General features: G+C 38.2%; 1 protein-coding gene across 1 annotated transcript in view; it reads left to right on the forward strand.

The window, feature by feature from the left end:
* Positions 1–17130, forward strand: part of LOC150105132 (protein O-mannosyl-transferase Tmtc3-like) — a 318113-nt gene that overhangs the window by 127296 nt on the left and 173687 nt on the right. Inside the window, exons 6-7 of the mRNA XM_090395125.1 lie at positions 4877–4960; positions 13558–13695. Coding sequence (XP_090251251.1) covers positions 4877–4960; positions 13558–13695 — 222 coding nt within the window. The remainder of the gene's footprint in view (positions 1–4876; positions 4961–13557; positions 13696–17130) is intronic.

The raw sequence follows: 17130 nt of genomic DNA on the forward strand, positions 1-17130 counted from the left end.
CACTGTGCCACAGCACAGTTCGCACACCCATGAATACGGCCTTGGAATTCTGATATAGTGTGGTGATGATTTGTATATAGTATGTTATAGTTTAGTAATGCTTGAAACTTGATAAGTTAAACATTGAGAGAAATTGTAGATCCGATTGTTAGAAATCAGCGAATTGATTCATAATTAATATTGTCTCGTGGTAGAATTCAACTAGGAATACTGAAGTATTGTATAGTTAAGTCTGTTAACTTAGGAGAAAGATTTATTTTAGTCATATGACGTCTTGTAAATTTGTGAGTGGTGCATTGGATTCATTCACCAGGCAATTTGATGAGTAAACCCTTTTTCTTTTACCTAACAAATTGCCTGATGAATGAATCTAATGCACCACTCATTAAATGAATGGTGCATTAAATCATAATAAATAATAAAGTAAGGTACCAACATTTGTAACAATGGTGCTGCTGCCTTACTTTATTATATTATTTATTATGATTTATAATGGCATTATTTAGGTAGGGGACATTACTCTCTGGTTCCCCTTTATATGCCTTAGCGATACTCAAACTACCTATCAATTCTGTGGCCGTTACTTAGATTGCTCACGTGTACGAATTCGATAAACAAAGAAGCTGCCCCTGGATAGAGCCAATTCCTTTATTGAAAGTCTGGAGCTGTCTCCTCGTTGGGTTCTGGAAAATTTGTTTGTTAATGCTGTGCCATCCAGAACCCTTAGATCAGAAAAAAGCTTCTTAATGAAGGAGTGAACTCTCAGAGTGACACACGGTTTTACAATTTATATAATAACAGTTTCCAAGTTAGCTAAATCCCTTATTTTAAACTCTCATTGCAGTCGTGGTCTTCCCCAATTAATTAGTTCCGCTCAGGTTCTATTTAATGAGTGGTGCATTGAATTCATTCATCAGGCAATTTGTTAGGTAAAAGAAAAAGGGTTTATTCATCAAACTGTCACAATACAAATTTACAAGACTTGTCATATGACTAAAGTAAATCTTTCTCCTAAGTTAAAAAACTTGACTATACAATACTTCAGTATTCCTAGTTGAATTCTACCACGAGACAATATTAATTATGAATCAATTCACTAATTTCTAACGATCGGATCTACAATTTCTCTCAACGTTTAACTTATCAAACTTCAAGCATTACTAAACTATAACATACAATATACAAATTATCACCACACTATATCAGAATTCACTCTCAGAGATAAAACATTCTGGTATCAGACTAAGCCCTAAAGTTCTGTTTCATATCTTATATAGGTCCCACTAATGAATGATTTTGCACATTATTACACACAAAGTTCTTTTATACACACAAGGGGAAACTAAAAGATTTGTATGTTACTGGGTCCTTCGGACTTCGTCGGGTCTATCTCTCGATCCTTACAATTCTTTCCACAGCTCATTCCTTCTTCTTCCTCACAGTTGTCTTCCCGATGGGTCAGCCTGGAACTCACAATCACGAATTATCCTCTCCGATGTAGATAACAACAGCTCTGCTTAAGTTGGTCCACGTGGTCTAGCATGACGGTCAGCTTGCATTGATTTCCACTTTACTGACGAAATGCCCGCACTTGGCTCGCTACTCGGCTGCGTAACTGCATCTAGACATCGTTCTATTGACTGCTCTCACGTATTCATTTCAGGGAATGACTCAAGCTGGGCCCCTCGAGTGACCTGTGGCAAAGTTGAGAGAGAAGCAACCAAATGAAGAGCACTGAGAGAGTCAGAGTCTACGAGAGAGAGAGAGAGAGAGTGAGAGTGCAAGCTAGCGGTGTCAAGCTTTTTATATCGTACCTTGAGTGGCACTCCTACAGCATCATACCTTTCCATTCTGCACTACTCCTTTGCAGGCAGTTCTGGTCCTTCCCCTCGCATCTCCTGGGAAACTCCTGCACGCAACTTACTCTGTGCGTACGTGACTGCCGTGGGGCATGTTACTAATCCGAATGTCTCATTTGCGAACTTTGAACTCACTTTTACATACTAACATAATTCTCATCAATTTTTCTTCCATTATTAAATTTACAAGAACAGGTAATATTATCTTACATAGAACAGTCCAATATTAAAAGCGTTCATTAAAAAATTTTTCAAGCAATTAACAATTAACATCTCTACTTATATACAAGTATTTCTCTCAGTGATTTGATGCTTGTTAAATCCCGAATGAGATATTTCACAACGAAATCTCTCTATTCAAGATTTAACAATATATATATATGTGTGTGTGTGTGTTTATAAACACACACACACCTTTTTTTTGTTAATTTTTTTATTGACTGTTTTTAGTTATCTTACATATTTGCTACTGAGGTGGCAATTTTTAGAATTGTCTGTTACTGTTTAATTGCTATTCTATAATCCTGTACCAAAGTTGCCTGTGTCACTTCAGTGAAAAGTTTACATTAAATAAGTTTTTTTTATGCGATTTTACCTCCGTTTTTATATTTATTTTGATTCTGCCAACTCACAGTACTCCATTATTGAAACAAACTTACAAAATATCATTATTACGTCACGCCTCCAGGGAGTACAAGGACTCATTGTGGGAGGCACTCTACTTTGCTAAAAACATCTCATTCTTTCCACTACCATTTAAGGGATTTATATATATATATATTTAAGGGGTTTATATATATATATATATATATATATTTGCCAGATTGCCAGAAAGGTGTGTCACTATATTATATTATAACATAGTATAACTAAGATGAAAAGCCAAACGGCTATTTTTTTCTGGCGAGGTTGATCAGTTAAGGGGATAAAAATCCCTTATTGTTTTTCAGCCAGTAAGCGAAACAAAGATCGAAAACTATGATCTGAACGTTTCATGCCGACGAACTGTCAGTGTATCCAAGCGTAAGTGACCACTTGGTAGTGCCAATCGTATAGCAAAAGTATGTAAGTTCTTTTCACTTAAACTCTGATATTCTAGGTCTAGCTACTCACTGATGAGACCTCAAAAAAGGTGAAACTGGTCTGGGTAGTGACCTCTCCTCATAATGTAAAACAGTACTACATCTCCTAAGAGCTGTGTGTTTTTACATTATGAGAAAATATCAAGAACAGTGAGGGAGCTTGCTCCACCTTTGCAACGAGTTGCCGTGGTGTGGCACTACCAAGTGGTCACTTATGCTTGGATATGCTGACAGTTCGTCGGCATGAAACGTTCAGATCGTAGTGTTTGATCTTTGTTTCACTTACTGGCTGAAAAACAATAAGGGATTTTTATCCCCTTAACTGAATAATAATAATTGTCACCTCATCACTTCTTTCATACTTTCATTCATATTTCACGTACTATTGTTCACTCCTTCCCCTGCATTCTCTACAATATTTTCATTGTCCTACTTTACTTCTTTAATATTAGATACTTCATTCTCCCACTTTTTGACATGACTTGCATTTCTTGCACTCACTCACAAAACAATTCTGACAAAACTTCTCTCCTCTCTTGCTTTCGCACACCACAAACCATTCAACTCTTGACAATGAGTACATTGAACAATATACACACTATATTCCACAAAATCCATAATCATAAACCCAAATAAGGAAGCCTTGGCTGCATTTTCATTTTATTCATCAATTCCATGTAAATGCTTTTAAACAATATTACATAATAAAATTAAAAAAAAAAAAAACACTCAACTACATAGTCTAAAGTAAGTAAAATATTATTGATAATAAGTACTAAAATGATTAATATTTACTAAAATATAAAGACTTATCTGAATGCCACATGCAGCACAGCTTCTACATACATGATGCCAGTGACAAATTACAACAATACTTCTCTGCATTTACCACAAAAATACTTAGATGGAAACACATGAAGCAAAGAGATGTAAGTTCATCAATAACAAATTCTTCAAATTCAGGAATTACAACAAGATGATGGTCTTGTATGCATGACTTGTTTAAGGTTTGTGCCCATCTTCATGGGTGAGGTAACAGCAGGAGTGAGCTTCATTAAAAATATGCACATTCCTTCCAATTTAATCTGCACATATCTCTATGGTAAGTAATTTGCAATTGCTTGCTACAGTCATTAGAATGGCATCACTCTAATGAGTTTTGCTTAATTTCTTTATGTGGATATCCATTTCCTCAAACAACCAAATTGTGTTATTAACAGAAGCTTCTCTACCAATTTTTTCATTATAATTTTTTTTTTTTTGAAGCTCAGCTGCTTCTTCTGCTTTTTTTTTTTTATCTCTTGTTCTTCTGCAATTTTCTCTACTTCTAGTTCAAGGTCTTCATGTGAGAGTTTTTTCTTCCACAGCTTTCACTAACTGTTCTGTTTCTTCATTTTCACCCTTCAAATTCTGTGCATGTACGTATACAGTCAAGGACTGACTATATTTATCTTCTTTATTCTTATCAGTCTTCCCATGACTTTTGTTTAGCTACTTTTACACATAGCTTAGCTGTCTTACATTTTTTTCTGTATTCTCTTAAGCTATCTACTGATTATTTGCTAGGAACTTTTCAATGTGCTTTCTTCTTTTCCAGGAATGCCTCTTTAACTTCTTGCATCCACCATGGGATTCAGATTTTTCTATTCTTGCACACAACTGCATTACATGCCTCCCTAGCTGAATCAATCAATGTGTTCTTCAGAGTTTGCCACCAAGATTCTAAGGTTCTTGTTTTCTTCAGTGATGTGAAAATTTTAGTGGGATTAAAAATTTCTGTGCCTTCATTTCTTCATTTGCAAATACTTATCTGCTGATCAATATTCTACTATAACAATAGAATAGTGTTTCTGTTGTAAAGTGTTATGCACTTCACTTTGTCTAAAGCACTGTGTTGAAATAGTAGTTATGCTCATGCTATTTTATGTCTTTCAGGAAACAAAAACCACTACTGTCTGCAGGACTCATTCTCCTTCTGTGCCTTAATATCATGAAAACTATTCTTCGGAATCTAGATTGGTAAGTGTGATAGAATTAAAATCAACTATAATGATATTTAATGCAATTGAATGTAGTAAGTCACACAGCATCGGATCATATGTTATTTGCCCATCTTGTAAGCTGATTATATCTATTGTCCATTACAGTATGTGCTCATTGGAATTAACCTGTGCTAACTTAAAAGTTTTCTTAAATGGCAAAGTTATCAGTCATTGGAATCAGTGTTTTTTTTTTTCCCACTCACAGAGTGTAGACAACATTATTTATCTATGCCAAAATAATGCTTCAGAGCTGTTGCTACCTTTGACATGAATTGGCTTGATTCATACTAATGTAATGGTATAATGTAAATAGTGTTATAATGTAAAAATTCTAATTTTTTTTATAATTTTTAGATTATACTTTAAAATTCTAAAGAGAAGCCAAACAGTGCATTATGAATCCGTGTGTTGAGGCTTAAGTGCTGTGAAGAATTCATGTTGGAGGTTTAATGGAATATTATCAGCACTGATAATTTTAATTCTTTCTCATGAAAATATTCCATTAAACTTCCAACATGAAGTGCATTATGAACTTGACCCACCTTTACCAAAAGTTGCTTTGACATGTTGGTTTTATACTACTTAGAATAATACATTGAGATAACTTGGGATTTTTCTGTCTGGTTGAGTCTGGATAATGCCTTCTTACAAAGTTTTCACTTTCCAGTCCTACAAGACTGGAAAGTGACAGGACACTTAATCTGACAGGAACATACTTCTTTAATTCACATTTTTTTAGATGAATGAATCATGCTGTACTACTTGTTCTTTGCCCTGATAATTATTATTATTATCAACAGACCTCCATGGAGTCAAGAGACTCATCATGGGACATCCCACTCTCACATGCACAGCTCATCATACTTTCACTTAAATGCATTCACCGTCTCTGCACTCACCACACTCTCAGGCAATGCATTCCAATTACACACCACTCTCATTGTAAAATCTACTCCTCATCTTCTTACTCACACTCACCTTATTCAGCTTCCAGGGATGACTTCTCGTTCTCCCTCTATCTCCAGATATTCTATGAAAAATCTCATTCATGCTAATCTGGTAATCACCCCTTACCAACTTATACATCTCGACCATGTTTCCCCTCTTCCTTCTATCCAATAGACTCTGTAATTTTTATTCTCTCAATCACCAGTTGGTGATTGATAGAATGCAAAGTGACCAGAGACTGATTCCAGAAACCAACTTAGTCAATCATCTCTGAATCTATCCAATAACTTATCATTCTTTCGAAAACTAGGTGACCAAATCTGTGCACAGTAATCCATATGCAGCCTGATCAAAGCCTTGTACAATGGAATCAAAACATCCTTACTTCTACACGTCAGTGTTCTCTATATCATCTCACAATCCGCTGTTTCATCCTCACAATTTTAGCAAAATGTCCACAAAATTTCAAGTCCCTCTATCCACTGCAACCATAAATCCTTCATCTCCTTCACCTCCTCCAAAATATCCCTACCAATCCTATACTCTGTATCCCATCTTTGCTTCCTGAATTGAAAAACTTACGCATCATAACATTAAAATGACATCCCCACATATTTGCCCATCCAGGCAGTCTAAAAAAAAGTCGTATATTTAGGTCCTCTTGCAAAGCCAAAACATCTGCTCTACTTCTCATAACTCTCCCCAACGTTGCATCATCTGCAAACAACTGTATATCACCAGTTAAACCTTTTCCCAATGTAATTTGCATACAAATTAAGCACCAATGGCCCCAAAACAAACCCCTGGAGTATGCCACTAGTGACTTTCCTCTTCTGTGATATCACTCCCTATACACAACCTGTTGATACATATCAGACAGCTAATCTCCAATGCAGCGCACTAATATACTATCCATCTCTTCCAGTTTATCTACTAGTGTGTCATATTGCAATCTGTCAAAAACCTTTGCAAAATCTAAATAATAATAAAAAAATTATTATTATTATTATTTGGTAACCCTCCATGGAGTCAAGAGACTCATCATGGGAGGCCCACTCAATCAGCACTGTGCCTATCATAATGAGCTTTGAAGTTATTTACACTACCTGCCTGAGAGGGTGGTGAACATGCAGACAGTGGATGAGTTTAAGGAGTGGTATAATAGACTTTGTGTTGGCCTCTTATGATCAGTTATGACTCCATGGAGGTCAGAAAAAAAATAATATAACTAATATTTTAGCCTCAGGAGCTCATTTTAGTGAGTACGGGCATGGCAAACCCGAGGTACCTGATGCTGGACCATGCCTTACTTCATGTAATATACATCTGTTATATTATCTGTAGACTGGTCCCTCATCTTTCTCCCTTGCTTTTTTCTTTCTTCTCTTCTTGCTCCTTCCCCTGAAAGCTATTAGAGTATTCGAGGGGAATCTTTCCTGTTTTGCTGTGTCATTTCCTCTTGTGCTAACAGGACATTATCAAACACTGTCACATGATCAGGCCATCAAAAAATGTTCATACCGCATCATCTGTCGTGCGAGTTACCAAGGGACGCGTTCGGGTTTTAGGCAGAGGGACCCGTTTGAAAAATATGTTACAGTCTCCCTTAGACACTACTCCTCAGCAGTCTGCTAGAGGAAACTCCATCAATGGGCCCGCTACCCGTTTGGGGAAGTGTTTAGGGGCAGACTATGGCTTAAGGCAACTGGAACATCTTCTCTCTGACATGGAAGGAGTTGGAACCGGTCGAGGAAGCCAAGCGCTACCGACTAGACAGTCGGACTTTCTTCGACCAAGAGGAGAGGCTCTGGAACTGTCGACCTGGATAAGGGGTGGATGCTCTACTACTCTGGTGTGAGCCCGACAGTGTCTGCTCAGGTGGGTGTGGGGATGCTCGCAAGCCCCCAGCTGTCAGACTGTGTTGCTGAGTGGATCCCATTGGGGGGACGGGTATGTGTGTTAAGGCTTCAGATGAAAAACCATGATTTGGCTGTGGTGCAAGCTTATGCACCTAATCTGGAGTCAGAATACTGTGCCTTCCTAGAGGAAGTGGATGCTGCTTTTGACAGGGTGGCAGGCATAGAATCAGTCCTGCTAATGGGTGACTTCAATGCACATGTTGGAACAGATGACCAGACATGGAGGGGTGTGGTTGGGAGGAACGGTGCTCCTGACCTTAACGTGAATGGGTTGAAATTATTAGACTTCTGCTGTACTAACAGCTTTTCCATAATGAATCCCTTCTTCCAGCACCGAGAAGTCCATACGTATACCTGGTACAGGGATACACCAGAACAAAGGTCTCTGATTGACTTCTTTATAGTCTCAGCAGACCTATTTTCCTCAGTGTTGGACGTTCGTGTGAGAAGAGGGGCAGAACTGTCAACTGACCACCACCTTGTTGTGTGCACTCTACGACTTCAGAAATCAGATGCTACCATCAACACTAGAAGGCCTAAGCAGCTATACCGCGTGAAATGGGAGGCATTGGAAAATGAGGCTGTGAGGAAGAATTTTGCAGATGACATTTCCTCCAGGTTCAAAGAGATTTCCAAGCAGATGTTGAGGAGGAGTGGAAGCTGTTCAGAACAGCTGTCACTGCCTCTGCACTCTCATACTGTGGCAGAAAGTGGCTCGGTGTGGCAAAGCTGCTGCTGAGACAGTAAAGACAGCAAAGCAGAAGGCTTGGGAATCCTTTGGAGAAACATTAGACCCTATGCAAATGCAAACAAAGTATTCTGGCAGATCATTCGCCGCCTTCGAGGGAGGAAATCGTGCACAGCAAGGGCAATTAAGGCCTCTGATGGTGCACTTTTAACAACCAAGAAGTATATCCTCCACAGATCGAGGGAATACTTTGAGAACCTTATTAACCTGGGTGGCCCAGCAGTTGTGGACATCCAAGAGGTGCAGATCGGGGAAATGACTAGTCTCACAGCAGAAGAGGTCCATTTAGCAATAAAATCACTAAAATCGGGCAAGGCTGCTGGCGATGATGAAATTCGGCCTGAAATGCTAAAAGCTTTAAATCGAGACGGTGTTCTCTGGCTGACTCGAGTATGTCAGGCTGCTTGGATATCTGGGCGAGCACCAAAGCAATGGCAGACAGGCATAATAATACCAGTCTTCAAGAAGGGAGACCAGAAGGATTGCAGTAACTATCATGGCATCTCTCTGCTCAGCCTGCCTGGGAAAGTGTATGCTGGGTGCTTGGAAAGACAGTGCAGGAGCATAGTTGAGTCAACGTTCTAGGAAGAACAATGTGGCTTTTGTCCTGGTAGAAGCACAACTGACCAAATCTTCACTTTAAGGAAAGTCTTTGAGAAATCTTGGGAATATACCAAGAATGTCAACACATGTTTTGTGGACTTGGAGAAGGCATATGACCGGGTTCCTTGAGATAAGCTTTGGCAAGTAGTACAGGAGTATGGAGTGGATGGCCAACTATTAGCTGCCATCAAGTCCCTGTATGAATGCCCAGAGTTTTGTGTCCAAGTAAACAGCACAAAGTCTGAACCTTTCACAGTCTCCATTGGCCTCTGCTAAGGGTGTGTTCTGACACCCCTCCTTTTCATAATATCTATGGACTGGATTGATAGGCACAGCCGAGGCACTGAGTATGTCAGAATTGGAAGATGTAGCATTGGACGTCTGCTTTTTGCAGATGACCTAATTCTGCTTAGCTCTTCCACAGATGACCTCCAGCGAACCGTGGATAGGTTTGTAGCTGTTTGTGCAGACACCGGAATGAAGATCAGTGTGGCCAAAACTGAAACATTTGTGGTCTCAAGACAACCATCCCAGTGCACTCTACATGTAAGTGGAGTCCAAATGAGGCAGGTGGAGAAGTTTAAATACCTTGGGTCCATATTCACGAATGATGGAAAATGGGACGTAGAGCTAAACACTCGAATTGGCTTAGCAAGCTCAATATTGCGGGAGCGTGGGCGTTCGGTAGTATTGAAGCCGGAGTTCAGCCAGAAGGCAAAGCTGGCTGTCTTCAATACAGTCAATGTCCCCATCCTCACCTATGGTCATGACAGTTGGGTAACAACTGAAAGAATGCGGACAGGAATCCAAGCAGCTGAAATGAGGTTCCTTCTAGGGGTTGCGGGGCTGACAAGACTCGACAGAGTCAGTAGCTCTGCAATTTGGAAAACCCTCAATACTCAACCGCTGCTTCTCCGTGTTGAGAGATCACAGTTACGTTGCTATTGGCACCTGGTCAGAATGCCACAAGAGAGGCTCCCTCAGCAGGCCCTCTTTGCCAAGTCAGAGGGTGGGAAGCCACATGGAAGACCAAGGACTTGCTGGATAGATTATATCCAAAACCTTGGGTGGACACGTTTGGGAATCCCACCAGAACACCTGAGCTTGGTGGCAGAGGATCGTGACCATTGGAAGTTCCTCTTGCAGCTGTTGTCCCCACAATCCAATTAGGAAAGGTGGGCCTTGAAGATGTATGTATGCGTATACTAATATTTTATTTTATTGTTGTTAATAATGGCAGATAAAAATCAGTGCATGGATGTTGTTGCTTCCAGCGAAAACACTCCTATTGGCCATGTTAAACTTACCAAAACAGAGATTTTGGTAATTTTAGCACTGCCTTTCACTTTTTAATGAAGTGAAAAGTGCTATGCACCAGTTAACGTTGTTTGAAGGATACGATTAAAGGATAACTATGGTTATCCTTTAAACATAACATTCTTATTGCTGTAATGAAAAAAATAATGGTGGATAGATGACCAAACTGGTTGGCATGTTTGCCTTCATCCTTTATTGAATAATTCTTCATTTCTAACTTTTTTGTTTGTGAAGATTATTTTAAAGTTTTTGTTTATGCAACTTACATAAACGTGTGTGTGTGTGTGTGTGTGTGTGTGTGTGTGTGTGTGTGTGTGTGTGTGTGTGTGTGTGTGTGTGTGTGCGTGCGTACTTACAAGTGTTCACTTTGAGGAGATATTCATGTGAATGACATGGCTTTATGAAAAAAATGCTAGTTTGCAATTACTTTTCAGCTTTGAATATTCATAGGAACTGAAGGAATTCTGTTAGAAGTTTGATTCTGAAGAAACTATGCAAAGTATTAAAAATTGTCTGATTTCAAGTAATATTGAGATGACTCAATGGATTTGAGCCCAAATTTCATTTAATATTGAGATGACTCAACAAATTTGAGTCCAAACTCAAATCTCAACAGATTTGAGTAAAAATTTCATGACTCCAAATTTCATCAAAATCTATCTGGTCTGAGAAGCACTGTGGTGTAACCAAAATATGTGCACAGAACAACATAAAGAAAAATAAGATGAGTATTCCTTTCTGTGTTATAAATGTATTTTTTACTGTAGCAATGGCCACCAATCTATTATGTCTGATGCATTTTCACACAAAATTATTTGCTATAATTATAAAGATAAATGTTCATTTTTTTGAATTACAAACAAGAATGCATATTTGTAGAGGAATAAAATATAAATTGCTTATTGAATAACTAACTCTTATTTAGAAGTATTGGTCAAGTGTTAATAAACTATGTAATACCAACTAGTTTCACTGGCTGTTGCTGTCGGCATCTTCAGGGTACAAATAAGGTAGGCAAAGTAAATTACAAGCTAGATGTTAACTGACAATTCTAATTCAATAACAAAATAGTACTGAGCGTGAAACAATACACATGTCATGGATACATGATTTACTTGTTGAGAAACATTTTGTAGTTGGCGCTGAAGTTCGTTTCATGTGTGTTGTGATCTGATTAAGGTCTTCCATGTATCAGGTAGGATTAAACCTTGATTCCTGTTGAGGTTTTTGTGGAACGGGTGACTGTAGCTGCTTCTTTGAAGATTCTGGAATGGTAGTTTTCTTCTATATAAGGCATATAACTTTTATTCCATTCAATAATGTGCTTGGTTGTAGAGGAGTGGGAAGAAAGGCCAGATATATCTTGTCTGTTATTTCTTACATAACCGATGTGTTCCCTTTGTCTCATTTTGAACCTTCTAGATGTCTGACCAATGTAACTAAGACCATAGGAACAAGGAATGTTGTAAACTCCAGCATACTTGTAGAAAGGACGGAAGTCTTTTGGTGATCTGAGAAATTTCTGAATAGTTTCAATTGGCTTGAAGGTCACTCTAATATTGTGTGGTTTTTTGGAGGAGAGCCAGTTTTTTGGAAATGGTACCAGCATATGGAATAGTTATAGTGGTGATATATTGGGTGACATCACGTTGTCTTTGTGGTATGTCAGAGAAGAGAATCTCATTGATGAGTCTTCTAGGGTAGCCATTTAAGGATTGGTCATTGGATATTGTAGTCAATTCTTCTTGTAGATAATTTTGGTCCGTAGTAAACAGTATAGCTCTTTTCTTTAGCATATGAATAATGCTACGTTTTTTGGGAGATGTGGTGTGATGAGCTGAAGTGTAGATAACGTCCAGTATTTGTAGGTTTTCTATAAACAGATAAGTTGACACTGTTATTTTCTTGTTTCTTTATTATGATGTCCAGGAATGGTAGTTGCTTGTCCTTTTCAAGTTCTAGTGTGAATTTGATAGTATGGTGGAATGAATTGATTTTGTTTAGGTAATCCAATAGCTCTTCCTTTTTGTGGTTCCATATGATAAAGATGTCATCTACATATCTAAACTATGCTGTAGGTTTTGGGTTAATCTGAGATAAGATTTTAGTTTCAAGATCTTCCATAAATAGGTCAGCACAAGAGGGTGAGAGGGGACTACCCATGGCCAATCTGGTTAATTGTTTGTAAATGGTTTTCTTTCATACGAAGTAGTTAGAAGTTAAACAGTGACTAAATAATGAAGTGATGTCTTGTAGGAACAAATTGTCTAAGATGTTGATGACTTCAACTACTGGAATGTTGGTAAACAGGGAAGTAACATCAAGGCTAGAAAATTAAAAAACACCCCTATCTTCAGAGATAGGGGTGTGTTTTAATTTTTCAATAAAATGTTGAGAGTTTTTAATATAAGTATCTGAGATACAACAACACATCCATAACTCAACAAAAAACCTCAACAGGAATCAAGGTTTAATCCTACCTGATATATGGAAGACCTTAATCAGATCACAACACACATGAAACGAACTTCAGCGCCAACTACAAAATGTTTCTCAACAAGTAAATCATGTATCTGCAACACGTGTATTGTTTCCCGCTCAGTACTATTTTGTTATTGAATTAGAATTGTCAGTTAACATCTAGCTTGTAATTTACTTTGCCTACCTTATTTGTACCATGAAGATGCCGACAGCAATAGCTGGCGAAACTAGTTGGTATTAAATAGTTTATTAACACTTGACCAATACTTCTAAATAAGAGTTAGTTATTCATTAATCTCTGTGGTCAAGAATTATAACAATTTATAATAAAGTGCTTATTTTTAACTAAATAAGATATTTTAGATTAAAAAATTTTAACAAAAAAATTCACATAAATATAAATGATAGTAGTAACCAGAACCAAACTCTGCTGCTTAATAATACAATAAAATCAGAAATAAATACTGGAATTAAATGTATCTTCAACATCAAATATGAACATATTATACTTTTTAGTGGGAATTCATTGTTGTTGTTTTTTATTTTTTGCATAATTAGGAAATCTGACTTCACACTTTTCACAGCAGGTGTCAAAGTAAATCAAAGGAATGCCAAGCTCTATAACAATTTAGGTCATGTATTTGAAACACAAAGGAATTATCACATGGCTTTGGAATACTTTGTACAGGCTGTGAGGTAAGTATCAAGAGTATTCTAAGTGCAAAATAAAATATTTTTTATTTATATTCGAAATATTATACTTTCTTTAAAATACAGAATTATCAAATTTAACTAGATGAGAATGCAAAAAAGTTTTGGTTCCTAGTTAACTTTTTTTTTTCCCCACACTGATTGGCTATTTACAGTTCATAAATGTTTAATAAACTGTGTTGTCCAATATTAGAATTTCACTTTTAAACTATTTATTTCACTCAACATTTTGTCTATTCCTTAAATTTAATTATTATTATTAATTTTACGACAGACATCAAAGTCAGGAACTCATCAAGAGAGGCCATATCTCTCACACCATTGAATTTAAGAGCAGGTATGAGATGTGGGTGTGAGAGATATGTGCCCTCTCTCGATGAGTTCCTGACTTCTTTGATGTCTGTTGTAAAAATAATAATAATAATTAAATTTAAGGAATAGACAAAATATTGAGTGAAATAAATAGTTTAAAAGTTAAATTCTAATATTGGATAACACATTTTATTAGAAATTTATGAACTGTAAATAGAAAGCAGTGGGGGGGGAAAGTTAGCTAGGAACTGATGTAAGGAAATGTATGGTGGAGCAGTTTCAAGGAGGCAGAGGGTTACAAGTGGGGTCCCACAGGGCTCAGTACTAGAACCTATATTGTTTAACCTTTATATCAATGACATTGCCAGTGGATTGCAAGGGGATATTCAGTTGTTTGCAGATGATGCAAAGCTGGGAAGGATTATTAGTAATAGTGCAGATGTGGTAGCCCTGCAAGAGGATTTAAATAAGCTAGATAGATAGGCAAATGAATGGGGGTGTCGGTTTAATGCAACAAAATGCAAGGTCTTGAGGTTTGGGAAACATCGATAGGACACTGCATACTCTATGGGGAGAGTTATACTGGAGGAAGTAGGGGAGACAAGAGATCTGGGGTTGATGATTGATAGAAACTTGAAGTTTAGGGGACATATAGGTAGGGGAGTGGCGCTAGCGTTGCCGTAGCACGTGGCAGTGAATTTGAGCTGTGCAGAAGAAAGTGATTTTTAATCGGTGAATAGTCTGCTTTTTTCCCCGTTTTTCTACGTTTTTGAGTGCTAAATTGTTTCTCTGAATACGAGTGTACTTCAGTGGTGGTTTTTTGGAAGTTAGTTGCTGTCGCGATATAATATATTTTGGTACCGTCGGAATCGAACGCGTAATGGTGGAAGACAAAACGAAGCTAAGTTACTGTATTTAGTTATATTTCATTTTTTTTATATTTATTATATTTAGTATTTATTTAGTATTATATTTAGTACTTAAATGTTCTGATGTTTGTACTTTTTTTTCCTCTTATTTATTAATTGAATAATTATTAAAGATTACGCTACTCGGCAGTAAGGAATGATGGTGGATTCAGCAGCAGTCGCAAGTGGCGTAACGCCAAGTCCTCCACCATTTAAGAACTCAATTATTAGCAATATCATAAGGGACTTTGTGGCATGCAGTACTTGCGGCATGTATGCATCTCAGGAATTACATATGTGGCTTGTTAAAGAGAGTGGAGAGCGTATGTGCGCAAAATGCAGGCAGTTGGAGGAAATAAGTACATTAGATATATCGATATCCGACTTTGTTGCTCCAGGAACGGGGAATGTAGGAAGACAAGTAGTGTGATAGGAGAGAATGAGAAAATAATAGTCGATAGTATGGAAGGTGTGAGTGACTGTGAAAGCTTAGGAGATGGTTTTGTTTGGGAGAGTGAATTTAGATTAAGAGTGACTGACCTGCAGAGGGAGATTGATGAGTTGAAAGAGGAGGTGGAATGTCTTGTGAATGAGAGCAGAAGTATGAAAGATAAGATTAGGAGAATGGAAGAAATAAATGCAAGGCGAATCAGAGTAGGAGAGAGAGAGAGAGAGAGAGAATTTAGGGAGTATGTGTGAGAGGTATGGGGGTGCTAGAAGAGGAGAGAATGGAAACAGTAGAAGACAGGGAATGAGAGAGAGGTATGGGAATGCTAGCAGACAAGAGGATGGAAACAGTAGGAGAGACGGAATGAGAGAGAGATATGGAAGTGCTAGAAGAGGAGAGAATGGAAATGGTAGGAGAGATGGAATGAGAGAGAGGTATGGGAATGCTAGAAGACGAGAGGATGGAAACAGTAGTAGGAGAGACAGAATGAGAGAGGGATATGGAAGTGCTAGAAGTGGAGAAAATGGAAACAATAGGAGAGAGGGAATGAGAGAGATGTATGGGAGTGCTAGAAGAGGAGAGAATGGAAACAGTAGGAGCGAGGGAATGGTAAGAGGTATAATGTATGGCGACTCAATGATCCGTGGTGTTCAAGATAGGATGCGTGAGGAGCGTTTGCCAGGAGGAACAATAGAAAGGGTGGCTATGGCAATTAAGAGAGGTGAAAGGGTGGATGAGATGATTGTGATGGTAGGAACGAATGACTTGAGTGGTAATGTAAGTCGGGCAGTGAGAGATATGAGATTTTTGCTTGAGACTGTACGGAAGAAGACAGAGAGAGGAAAAATACTGTGCGTGTTGCCTAGGTATGATAATGATGAGCTGAGCAGAAGAGTATTGAATGGTATAATAGTGAGAATGCATGACAAGAGAGGACTGGTATATGTGGATGCTTGGAGTGCGTTTGAGGAAAGAGAGGAATTGTATGCGAGAGACCGTTTACATTTGAATGAGGAAGGACGTAGGCATCTGGAGAGATTGCTGTTCTGAACAAGTCAGTGTGTCCCAGGGAGGATGATAGCAGGGTTGGCCTCTTGTGGGAATGGATACTTGGGAGAAGGGAGACAATGTCAGGTAACACTGAGCCCAGTGGAGTCTAGAAGGGATAATGCTAGGTATAGAAACAATGGCATTTATATGCTTTATACTAATGCCAGGAGTATCCAGAATAAGGGAGAGGAATTGGTGGCGCAGATAGCATCAGCCTGGCCAAAAATTATTGCGATCATTTAGACGTGGTTGACAGAAGGGGATATAACAACAGGAATAGAAGTTGCTGGGTATAGCATTTTTCATCAGGATAGGAGGGGAAAGCGTGGTGGTGGGGTACTGCTTATGATAAGTGATGACCTATGTCCTCTAAGAGTGGAGAATTTGGAAGGAAGTGAGACAAATGATTTTGAGAGCTTATGGTGTGAGGTAGAGGTAGGCAAGACAGGATATTTAGTGGATTGTTGCTACAGACCCAGGAGCACAGAGGATGGGGACCAGGAGATGTTTAGACAGCTAAGTTTGGCAAGTGCAAGAAGAATGATTGTTATGGGAGATTTTAACTTCACTAGTATAAATTGGAGAGAGGAAGATGCATGTAGCAATAGGGGAATGGAATTTCTAGAATTCTTGAGGGACAAATGTCTTAGGCAACATGTAACAGAGGGAACAAGAGGTTCGAAAGTTTTGGATTTGGTTATA

The sequence above is a fragment of the Typopeltis vanoorti genome, chromosome 7 (genome assembly GCF_054136105.1).
Source record: "Typopeltis vanoorti isolate ZY-2024b chromosome 7, IOZ_Tvanoo_1.0, whole genome shotgun sequence".
Taxonomy (NCBI): domain Eukaryota; kingdom Metazoa; phylum Arthropoda; class Arachnida; order Uropygi; family Thelyphonidae; genus Typopeltis; species Typopeltis vanoorti.